The sequence below is a fragment of the Benincasa hispida genome, chromosome 11 (genome assembly GCF_009727055.1).
Source record: "Benincasa hispida cultivar B227 chromosome 11, ASM972705v1, whole genome shotgun sequence".
In the NCBI taxonomy this organism is placed as follows: Eukaryota; Viridiplantae; Streptophyta; class Magnoliopsida; order Cucurbitales; family Cucurbitaceae; genus Benincasa; species Benincasa hispida.
Genome location: NC_052359.1, coordinates 82800679 through 82812600, shown reverse-complemented (window position 1 = coordinate 82812600; position 11922 = coordinate 82800679). Strand labels below are relative to the sequence as shown.

The window sequence follows — 11922 nt, the reverse complement described above, 5'->3', positions numbered from 1 at the left end:
GCTTGGGGTTCTTAACCGTTGTGCTCGGACAATGTTGGGTGCTTAATTGTTTGTTGCTTTGTTGTTTGGTTTTTATAATGATAGTTTATGACACACCTTTCCTTTGATAAAATTTGCATGAAATCATGTTAAGAGAGCATGATAATTATTTTTAGCCAAAATTAAAAAAAAATCTTCTTATCTCTCATGCATCTTTAAGTCATTGCTCTTGCAAAATTAAAGTCTTGCATGTTTAGTGTTTGCCTCGTAATTTGATTCTAAAAGTGAGGAAGAATGGTGATGAATGAGTATGATGAGTGGAGATGGATAATGGATTCTCTCTTTTGGCAAGTAAAGCAGGCAGTGCGTTGGGAGTAGATCTGTGCACACCTTGTATATGCGTACAAGTTTTCTTAAGTCAAACTTAAGTTTCCTAGTAAGTCCAGGATCGAGCCCAGGAATTCTAGAATGGTCTAACGCATACTTCTTTTCAGTTTTAATGGAGAGGTTTCCTAGTTTAACTGACGTGTTGGTTATTTACATTAATTTAATGGCACACATGCAAGAAGAAATAAAAGTTAAGGGGAAAAAAAGGAATTATGAATGAATGGTTCTAAGTGTAAGTGGTATGCATTGATTTCCTAGCTGGATTAACAAGCCTATGTAAGCACAATGAAAATGAGATGAAGATCATACAGATGGTTGTTTACAATCTAAATGTATGTGTGATGCATTGGAAAGTTTGTTCTCTAGTTCATGCTAAGTTCAACACCTCTTGATTCGAATGCCACATGTAGTCCCACCTCTAAGGTGCATGTGTTTATTACAAAGAACAGGCAAAAGACGTGAGCAACTCTATCTTAAAACTTACTTCGTGCCCTGACTTAATGCGTTCGATAGTTAAACTGCTCTCTCGAATGATTTAACTACATAATAACTTTTAATCAACTGATTAGGATGATATAATCATAGATTTCAAATTCTCATTAAGTCATAAAACTAGCAAGCACAAACAATTTCGTATGTAAACAGGTGGAGAAGTGATAAATGGTCAAAGATAAGTTTGATTTAAAAATAGTAAATGCTTATACAACAAACTTTGCTTGATAAAATGAAATGAGGAATAGAAATGAAACGCAAAAAAGAAGAAGTCAAGCCGTAGAGTTAAATCTCTTGTCCTCTTTGGCTTGTTTTAATGTTTGATGCAACCAACTTGGTGGAAAAGTTGAGGAAGATAACTCTCTCGAGCTGTTCTTCGGCCAATATCTCTTGATCAACGATGAAATGGTGATCTTCCCTCCTACTTCTTGCTTGCAACAATTGAGAGCTTCTAACTAGAAAATATTTTAACTGTTTTATATGCACAATGACTAGCTAATTATCTAACTCTTGATTTTGCAGATGGCTTCCTTTTTTATAGGCAATTCTCTCAGCAACTTGGTGATTTGACTGCATTAATTTCCATACTCTGGGACAGCCACCTGCCACTTCTGATATGCTTAGACGCCGTCGATTAGAAGCCCATGCTTGCAAGTGGTGGTTTGACATAAAATGCATAAACCAATTGTATCTTTCATGCGTCGAATAGATTCAGACGCATATCCTTGCATTGGCTTCATTGCAACACTTAGTAAATTTCTGATTCTTGCGCTAAAATGCGTTAGTGAAGCAACTTTTTACTAAAAAGAATACTTTTGTATGGGTTTGCTACATATATGAAATTTCATGTGTTTTTCTCTATAATGAGTTCATTTACATCATTAAAGAGCCTAATTATTCTATTTTTGAGATAACAATAACTTGTATTTCTACGAGTTATCACTTAGAATTGGGTTATCTGATTTGTATTTTTGTTGTCACCCTTGAAAGGTCCATATTTAACATAGGAGTAACCTTCCTTGTTTTAGAGCAGAACTAGAAAAATTGGATAAAAAATGACCTAGTGTGTGAATTAAAAAAAAAAAAAAACAAATTAGTTGCTTTGAAAAAAATGCATAAAAATGAGACAATTGCTGACTTGCGTGCAAAAATATATATATATATATATATAGTGTGTGTGTATTTGCATGGATATAGGTGAAAATAACTACCTCCGTCGTGTTTAGTTAGAGCTCCACGAGACCCCTTCCCCCCTCCCAAAAAAAAAAAAAATCTACTTTACGTTAAAGTGCATTACTACATTTCACAGACATCCCTAACACAATCCTGTCTAAACTTAAATTAGATTTCATACGTTTGTCGAGGGAGGTGTCACGGACGGGTTACTAATCATTTAGAGGGCTTAGAATGGGCCATCCATACAAAAATCTCTACTTTTCAATGTGAATTTTTTTTAAAAAAAATTGCATTTCAAAGATGAGAATTTGCCATGGGTGGCAATTTCAAAATACATTGTTGTAGGCGTGTCATCAGTATGCGTCATTTTGCAGATATGACAAACTTTTCAAATATCAAATTTTGTTTACTCTCTATTCCTAAATTGCCCTTGTATCAATTCCATCGATTTTTAGCATCTTCGCCTTCAATTTTTCATTATTTTCCTCTTTGTCTTCGATTTTCTTTGATTTCCTCATTGCCTTCGACTTCTTCGACGTCTTCATCTCCACAGCGATGACCGTCGATTTCTCCAGTTACCACAAGATTCTCTTCGTTTCAATATCATTAGCGATCAGTATAAGATAGTAATTAGATAATAACTTGTATGAAATATCAATCAGACAGTAATTAGACAACAATCACATAGAAATTGATATCATTGGCAATCAAATGGTAATCAGACGACAATTAGATGCAAACACACATTTTTAACTATGAGGGTATTTTGGTCATTCGACCATTTCAATTGATGTGGGCTTCTTATTTTGTCATTTTTTTGCAAAATCCACATGTATAGACTATAGACCTAATTTCAGTATTGTTTTTTTTTTTTTTTTGACAGCCTTACAACTGCCCTTTGGAAGATTGTAATTGGATTATGTTGTTCTACCCTCATTTATCTCAGATCTTTTATATGAATATATTAAGAAGAAAGAGTGTAGCTTATTTTCATAACTATGATATAATTTGTGTTTAGTTAACCTTATATTGAAATTTTGTGTTTTTTTTTTCTTTAAAAAATATTTGGAACCTTCTTAATATTCATTTAGGTACAGTCTGTTAAACTTAAAATTAAATATTAGGATGAATTTAGTTTTTAAAAATATTTCCAAAAGTCTATGCACATACCTGCTCTCAACTGTTTTTCCTTTTAAAGATTAAACATTCTCAGTTTTCTTCTTACCTAAATATTCAGATTCTTTCTTTTTCAAAGAAAAAACATTCAGTTTTTCCCATATTCGCAAGAAAACCGACAAAAGTCAAATTGTTGTTATTTTTTTTCTTTTTTCTCATTCCACTAATAAAAAAAAAAAAACCCCAATAAGATTATAGGCATAATATTAAATTTCCGTCAACATGTCGACATTTCTATTGATATTTTCACATTTTCATGAGTTTTATATTGACATGAAGGATGAATTAATATTTTTCATTATATCACAAGAAAAATCATAAAAAATAAAAACAAATAATGTTATTAATGTAAATATAATATAGATAATATATATTTAAATTGGTTTAAAAATCATGAAATACTTATTTACTAATTTAAATTTATTTTTATTTTTTTTGTTTTTATAATTTTTTCCAAAAATATCCCTCTCATCTACACTTTATTGGTATTTATATAAAATTAAGATCTTGATATTTTTGTCAACATCGATATTTTAAACCTTGGTTATAAAGTCCATATGATTTAGAGAAAGATAGAATTTAGTCATTATAATTGGATAAAATTTTAATAAATAATTGTCAAATCATAAAGATTAAATTCTAACCTTTCATGGAATCAAAACTTATGGATATTGAATATATTAATGTTTTTTTTTTTTTTAAAAAAGTAAATGTATTAATAAATTAGCAATAATTCTCTGATCCGTACCAAAATCTACCCATCAATCAATAATTAAAATATAATGAATCCAATTAATTTATAGCATCTCAACTAAATTTAATTTATGCACTAAAATTTAAATAATTATAAAAGCATATATAAAGGTAATCTTGGACGTAAGGTAAAATCGGAATAAGAATGTTTAAATTCAAACTCAAACCATACCGAAGATAGGCTTGAGTGACTCAAATAAGATTTGAAGATAGCTCTTTCAAGGAGGCAACCGAGCTATTGGACCCAACTGCTACACCTTGGCTACAACTTTCGAAGCTAAGGCCGACCTACACACATGCAGGGCTTTGGCTCTCGACACACTCCTACTCTAGTTAGCCCAATCTTGTCCTTTTGAATCTAACCTGAAAATAGATTGAGAAATCCTAGGTTTACCATATTTATAAATATATCGTAATTATTTCACAAAGAGGAAGTTCATTTCCTTTCCTTAAAAACTTGCTAGACTTAAGCATCATCATATGTAATCCCAACCTTTTCTTTTTGGTAGGACGCCTTATATTGGGTTATCTAAGATTGCAACTCCCACTCTTTTATAAGTTGTCTCATTCCAAGTCATCTTGGATCACTTTGTTCCAGATCATCTCTAGTACAAATTATAAATAGATCATCTTTTTTCCAAATTACAAATTCGCTCAATAACAAGTGAATAAGGATATTCAAATGACTCGATAATCTGAACACTTGGACTATCCAACCCAAATTGTAAAGATTAGGTTGGGTTAATTTTAATTTGAATTAGGTTAGGTTGAATATTTTATGTTCTTTTTGGATTGGATTAGATTTTGAGTTATACTTTTAAAAATTTGACTCAACCCAATCTAAATTTCTATATATTATATAACTTATATATATTATAATTCCATTTTTATTCCTATCATATTTGTATGAAGTTTGTTATAGATATTTTGAATTTTAATATTTAATATCTAATTTCTGAAATTTTAATTATTAATATATATTGTTCACACATTTAAGTATTTTAACTTAATAAAAAAATATAATAAGAAAAGAAATAAGAATAATCCGACGGCCTAATCCAATCAACCGAATTTTATTATCAATATTTATTTTGCATTGGTTTATCCTTCTTTTACGCAAGGGTCCGGGTTGCCAGTCACGTGCCTGACCCACGCAGGGCAGTGGGAAGTGTAAAGTCCATTTACCCACTTTCTTCCTGCAAATGAACCTTCATTGATTCTCTCCATTGGCAATCTAGGGTTTTTTTCTCCCTTCTGAATTTCTGCTTTTCCTCTTCCTCCTCCTCTTCTTCTCCTTAATCACTTTCCTTTTCTTTCCCTTCTTCTTCGTTGTCGGCATGAAGCTTACGGTTAAGACCCTCAAAGGAAGTCACTTTCAAATCGAGGTTCAGCCTACAGACACCGTCAGTTTTCTTTTCTTCTCTCTTTCTTTTCAATCTTTAATTGATTCCTTGCTTTATGTTCGTTTGGGTATATTATGCAAATTTAACGATTTATTCAATTTTTGTTGCTGCCTGTATGTCGTTCGGTGGATGATGTAAATTGGGCAGAAGGGTCTGTGAAATTCTATTTTCCTTGATGTTAGTATCACATATATATGGAGATTTTTTTTTTTAAAAAAAAAAAAAATTAATTTGAAGTTTTCTTTAGGGGTTCATCATTCCACCAATTAAATCAGTGGTATTTCAGATTGTTGGCATATCGACTGAGTCTATAGGCATTCAATGTTTCCCTTCCAGATTATTGTTTCTATGTTTATTTGTCTGTTTCTTCGTTAATTACATCAATAGGTATGATATTTTGAGTAAGGTGCTTAGAAAACCCACCCATTTTGAATTTCGTAAGTCAATTCTGCCGAACACATCAAAATGTCCATTTGCATTTAGAATTCAGCCTTTTCATGCCATGCACTATTTGTTTTTTGCCCCCCGTTACTTGGAGCGACTTATTATTATTATTTATTCATTCTAGTCTTCTATTTCTTTTAACTTCCAAGTATTCTCTATAGGTTTAGGTCGTTATTATTTATTTCTTCCAATTACCAACATTTTAAATGCCCCCTTGACAAGTTATGCCTATGGTTGGCCTTGTTTAGCCTCAAGGTTTATTCCCTTTTGGTTGATATTTAATGAAGCCTTTTCCTCTTATTAGAAGAGGCTAACATCCTAAAATGATTGAGGTTTAGGATTTTTTTGCTGCATGCAATGGCTAGAAGAAAGACATCAAAGTACTCCGTAAAAAGAACGAGTTGTGTTTATTTAGCATATTAGTATTTTTACCACTGAGGATTACGAAAGCACTGAAGGCAAGGAATAACAATAGATTGATCTTATTGGTGATAATGATGTTGAAATTGATGCATAGAATCTCTGTTAAGAAACTAAAATTGGTGGATGCTAAACATTTTTGCCTTTATACCTTTATATAACCATTATATTTAACAATAATGTTCGTTGTTTGTTTGTTTTTTTTTTTTTCTTTTTTGAATGATTTATTTGATTTACCTATTCTAGATCTTATACAAGTAGATGATGGACAGAAATCTTGGGAAGACAATTGTTGGGCTTGCTCCTGTAGTGTTTTTGTTCAATTTTGTGTTCTTCATCCCTCACTCGTCTTCTCTCCACTTTGGAGTTTTTTTATTTGGGACTCTTTTATTTGGAATTTGTCTTTTAGATGGCATATGAGACTAGGACTGGGCATGTCTGCAATCTATGTAGGAAATTATCATCTAACAACCAGGAAAACTGGTATTTGGTCGGATTTTAGTAAAATCTTTGTTCTGTGGATATTCAGGGTTTTGTTTGGAAGGTGTCTTTTAGTGCGATTAATTAAATGATAAAATTTACAAGAGGTACTATCTCATGTCCCCTAATCTTCTTGTAGGTAGTGTTGGGCTCCTTTTTGTGGGCTTGTTTTTGGTATGCCCTTGTACATTCTCTTTCATTTTGTTCAATGAAAGCTCAGTATCTTACTTCAAAAAAAAAGTTCCCCCACTCTTTTGAAATACATTTTCCATGCTTATGAAAGGAAAGAGGAGGACATTTAGCACTTGTTTGGTCACGATTACCTTGACTGAAGCTTGTAGCTAAATTGTGGAACACCATCTTGCTTCACTTTTCATTTGACATATACTCACTCCTCAAAGGGCTTGTCTAGACTCTAGATTATCTCGATGAATGTCGGTTTTGCTATTTTTATGAAATAGCAGAAGCCAGAGATAGGATTATAATGCTAATGCATGTAGGAGATCGAGGTCATGAGATTTGGGATTGATTGTGTAATGCGTCTCTTAGGGCCCCCCACCCCACAAAAAAAAAAAAGAAAAAAAAAAACCCTCCTGTCAGCTTTATCTCATTAGTGCCATACTATGTTTTTATGAGTTAACTCCTAGTTCCCCCAACCCTTTATTAGCTTTATTTATTTAACTGTTTTTTTTTATATCATTAATTATATATGCAAGTTTGCAACAATATTTTATGTCAACGTTTTTTTTGAGAAGTACATTGTCTATTAGATAGAATATTCGTCAATCAAGCTGAACTTTTGCACAAGTTAAAATCTCTCTTAACATGGAAAGTAATTCATATTTTGTTTTATTTTTTATTGAATATTTTACGTTTTGTTCATCTAACTAGGTATTGGGTGTAAAGAAGAACATTGAAAATGTACAAGGAAAAGATAGTTATCCTTGTGGTCAGCAATTATTAATCCACAATGGGAAGGTTTTGAAAGATGAAACAACGCTGACAGAGAACAAGGTTACCGAAGATGGTTTTCTTGTTGTTATGCTTAGTAAGGTATATTGTGTTGTGGTCAACTTGGATAACCTTTCAAACATTTAAGCTGCCTTTTTGACTATTATCTTGCATCATATTTAAATGGCTATGGTGGACTAATATACTACACGATAATCTTCTTTTTCCCTGTGGCAATTGCTGATTAAACTCTTTGTAGTATCCTATTAGCATGCATCTTGTGGCAACAGGGGTCTATTGGTTGTTGTGTCCAACATCTTTTAACATGCGAAGTTATATTGTTTTCAATTTAACACCCAAGTGTATATTGGAATGTGTTTTACTCTTGCATGACTAATATAATATATTTGGTAAAAGGCATTTTCACGTTGAGATGTCTTGTGAACAAGAAGTAAACTACAAATCATTCTGTAGGACTCCAATAAAAAAGTAAAAGATAAACTACAAAAAGAATTATTATCTATAGGACACGATAAGATTAATTTTGTTATTGAATGTAATCATACAATTCTGTTACTGTTTCTAATGAGTGTTAAAATAATTGTTTTTAAAATTGATACTTCCATGAATGTCCAAAATACTGCTGTTCTTTGTGACGTAGAATATGTCAATATAGTGGCTTGATGTACATATTTCATAAGTTCACACGTCTTGATATAAAAACCAATGTTTATACAAGAGCTCTTGATCTTGATTCCATTTTTGTTAAACAGTTTCTTCATGCTGTTTAATTCTTTTGTTGTTCTTTGTGATGTAGAATATGTCAAGATAGTGGCTTGATGTTTAAATTTCATAAGTTAACATGTCTTGATTTAAAACCAAAGTTTATACAAGAGCTCGTGATCTTGATTCCATTTTTGTTATATAGTTTCTTCATGGTGTTTAATTCTTTTGTTAGGCTTAATCTCTTAATGATAGTTGTTGAGCAGGAACATTTTTGTGACTAGTAGTCTAATGCTGTAGGTCTTTGATATCTGAAGCCTAGATTTGCTTTTTATTATTTTGTTTGATGTTGACTACCTTTTTGGTGTTAATATTGTTATTTGTCCTATGAAAGGAGGAGCGATAGTCCTATCAAACTTACAGCTTTACATTCTCAGAAGTCAAGTATGTCATTTGGTTTTAATTTTTAAACGTAGTTAAGTGAAACCCACCAGAGCTATCATAAGTTTTAATGTCACAGGAGATTATATTGTTTATCAACTTAAATAGTGGTTGCATGTTATCTATGGATCTCTGAAGAGTTTTGGTTAAACATCAGGCATACGTTTAATTCATTGTCATCCCTTCTTTTCCTAAATTTCTTATTTCATATGGTTTTCAATTGTTCCGCTCACTTATTTCATTTATACAGAGTAAAGCACCTGGTTCAACTGGGTCATCATCTACTCAGGTTAAATTTCTCTCTATTCATTTGGTTTTCAGGTCATTATGTAATTTATGCATATTTCTCTCTGAACTGGTGTCTGTATGTCTACTGACAGACGACTACCAATGTACCTACAACTACTCCAACACCAAATCCTACATCGATTCCTCAAGCTCCCACACAACCAGCGTGAGTCTATTGATGATGCCAACTCTACTTAGTGTCCCTTACCCTTCGGCAGCGTATCAGCTTGATAATTCTATATGTTTCTCTGTGATTGCTTTTTCAGAGCCTCAAGGAATGTTGCTATTTCAGATGTGCCAACTGCAAAGTATGAGCATGGTTTTTGCTTATTATTGTACCATTTTGTATCTATGATTTTCTATTCACAAGTTTTCCCGTTAATTGTTGGAGTTCCTTTATGTGATTAGGACAAATGATCGAACTTAAATAGCATGTATCTAATATTTTGTTATGCTGCAGTGCTCAAATCGATACATATGGACAAGCTGCGTCAAATTTAGTTTCTGGAAACAATCTTGAGCAGACTATTCAAGAAATAATGGATATGGGTGGTGGCAACTGGGATAGAGAAACAGTTACTCGTGCACTTCGAGCAGCCTATAATAATCCTGAGCGGGCAGTAGATTATTTGTACTCTGTACGTTTTTACCACTTCACTAATAGTATTTTCAGCTTCTCTCTCTCTTAATAATTGTTACCGAACTTGCCTTTATATTCAGGGTATTCCAGAAACCGCAGAAGTTGCAGCCCCCGTGGCTCGTCCACCGACTAGCCAGCCTATAGAAACAGGTGGTGCGACTGCTCCTGTTTCTGGAGGTCCCAACTCGTCTCCCCTCAATATGTTTCCACAGGTAAACATTGTACTTTATTTGAAATTTTGTCCTTGTTCTTTATAAATTCTCCCTAAGAGAGCACGTGTTTTAGGAGTCCCTTGCTGCTGCCGCTGGTGGTGGTGGAGGTAGCCTTGGATCCCTTGAGTTCCTTAGAAACAACCCACAGGTATGCTTTAATTTTTCTCGTTTTTTTTGTAGGACTACAGTTTGGAAATGCCTATGGCCTTCTGATCACTTTCTCATTGGTCATTATTAAGAATTATTTTGATCAGAACTTAATCTTTGCTGGCAAGTTACTTAGCCATGGCATTTCCTGTGAAGTGTCTTGTTAATTGTAAAGATGCTCAGTCAAACATGAGAGCATAACCTTGGGGCCAAGTTTTAATTAATTAATTAATTTACTCTGATACGATCTGTTTAGGCTCCTCTCTCTCTCTCTCTCTCTCTCTCTTCTTGTTGTAAATAATGCTGACGAATTTGATATGTACTGTTACCATCCCTACGGATTATAGTTTCAAGCATTGCGGTCTATGGTGCAAGCAAATCCACAAATATTACAGGTCTGTGTTAGTCGTTTTTCTTCCTCATCGACTTTAAATTTGTGTATTCTTTTGGCTAGATCTAAAGTTGTGAACTTGGCCTCGGTTTCAGGCTATGCTTCAGGAGCTTGGGAAGCAGAACCCTCAACTTTTGAGATTGATCCAGGATCATCAAGCAGAGTTTCTCCAGTTAATAAATGAGCCTCTTGAGGGCTTCGAAGGGCAAGTTTTCTCGCCCATTTGTGGCCAATGATTTTTATTTGTTTATTTAAATTTGTGTGACCTATCCAAATTTTCGTTTTCTTCCAGGGATCTCTTTGACCAGCCTGATCAAGACATGCCTCATGCTATCAATGTCACACCAGCTGAGCAGCAAGCGATTGAACGAGTAAGTTATCTTCACTTATATATTTCTTCAGTATCAAGCAACAATCATCACTCTATTTACCATCTTCTCACTTCTGCACGCATTGTAGCTGGAAGCAATGGGGTTTGATAGGGATCAAGTCATTGAGGCATTTTTAGCTTGTGATCGCAACGAGGAATTGGCTGCCAACTACCTTTTGGAACATGGTGGCGAATTTGAGGATTAAATGGTGAACTTCATCACATTCTATGAATAGTTTTTCTTCGTTGTTTAGATGGATCCATGGTATTTGTTAGCATCTGAGGTTCGAAGTTTCTTGCAGTACTTCCAATAATGCTTTTCCTTTTGAACATTTTAAAGTTATTTGGCACATATGAATCATCAAATATAGAGCGTTGAGAGAATAGCAATTAGATTATGCCGTGAATGTAGCATAACTATAAGCTCAAAGCTAGTTTGCTCGTGTCAACGTTTCAGGTAACGTCGAGCGTGGCGTAATTAGACATTTGGAAAAGGTGGGTTTTCTTGATTTCGATTGATTATTCTTTGAACAGAATTGAAGTTATGTTGTTCAATGAGGAAGAAAAATGAGGAAATCCCAACAGTCACTGGACGAAAGAGCACTCCAGTTCTACTTATTGTTTATCTGTTTGGATTTGTTCGATAACTTTGGTTTAAATTTAGATTTATATTATTAATTTATTATATACATCTTTTTTAGGTTAAACATGGTTTCTTTTTAGTCTTTGAACAATTTTAAATTATGTTTTGAAGGTTTTGTCTTCAAATTATGTCTAGACTTAAAAGTTTTAAATTATGTCTTCATATAATTTGATAAAAACACAATGAAATTTAAGGATGCCTTGGTTTCTGGCATAGCTAATCTTGATGAGTTATTTCATTTTATTAGTCCTTATATTTTATAATGTTCTAATTACTGTCATGTCTAGCATCCATTCTTACAAATTTATCCTAAAGTCCATACATATAATTTAAGATACAAGTACATATCACATAAAGATTTTTACTGAATGCGAAAAACCATTAAGGCAATTGATTTCTATTTCGA

General features: G+C 33.0%; 1 protein-coding gene across 1 annotated transcript; it reads left to right on the top strand.

Annotated features, from left to right (window-relative positions):
• Window positions 1-5101: 5101 nt before the first annotated feature.
• Window positions 5102-11580, top strand: LOC120091716 (ubiquitin receptor RAD23b-like). The gene is made up of 13 exons (XM_039049826.1): window positions 5102-5366; window positions 7602-7763; window positions 9076-9114; window positions 9206-9279; window positions 9380-9421; window positions 9574-9751; window positions 9834-9965; window positions 10039-10113; window positions 10460-10507; window positions 10599-10708; window positions 10796-10874; window positions 10963-11082; window positions 11331-11580. The coding sequence occupies exons 1-12, from the start codon at window positions 5301-5303 to the stop codon at window positions 11077-11079; spliced, it is 1122 nt and encodes a 373-aa protein (XP_038905754.1). The 5' UTR covers window positions 5102-5300; the 3' UTR covers window positions 11080-11082; window positions 11331-11580.
• The last annotated feature ends 342 nt before the right edge of the window (window positions 11581-11922 follow it).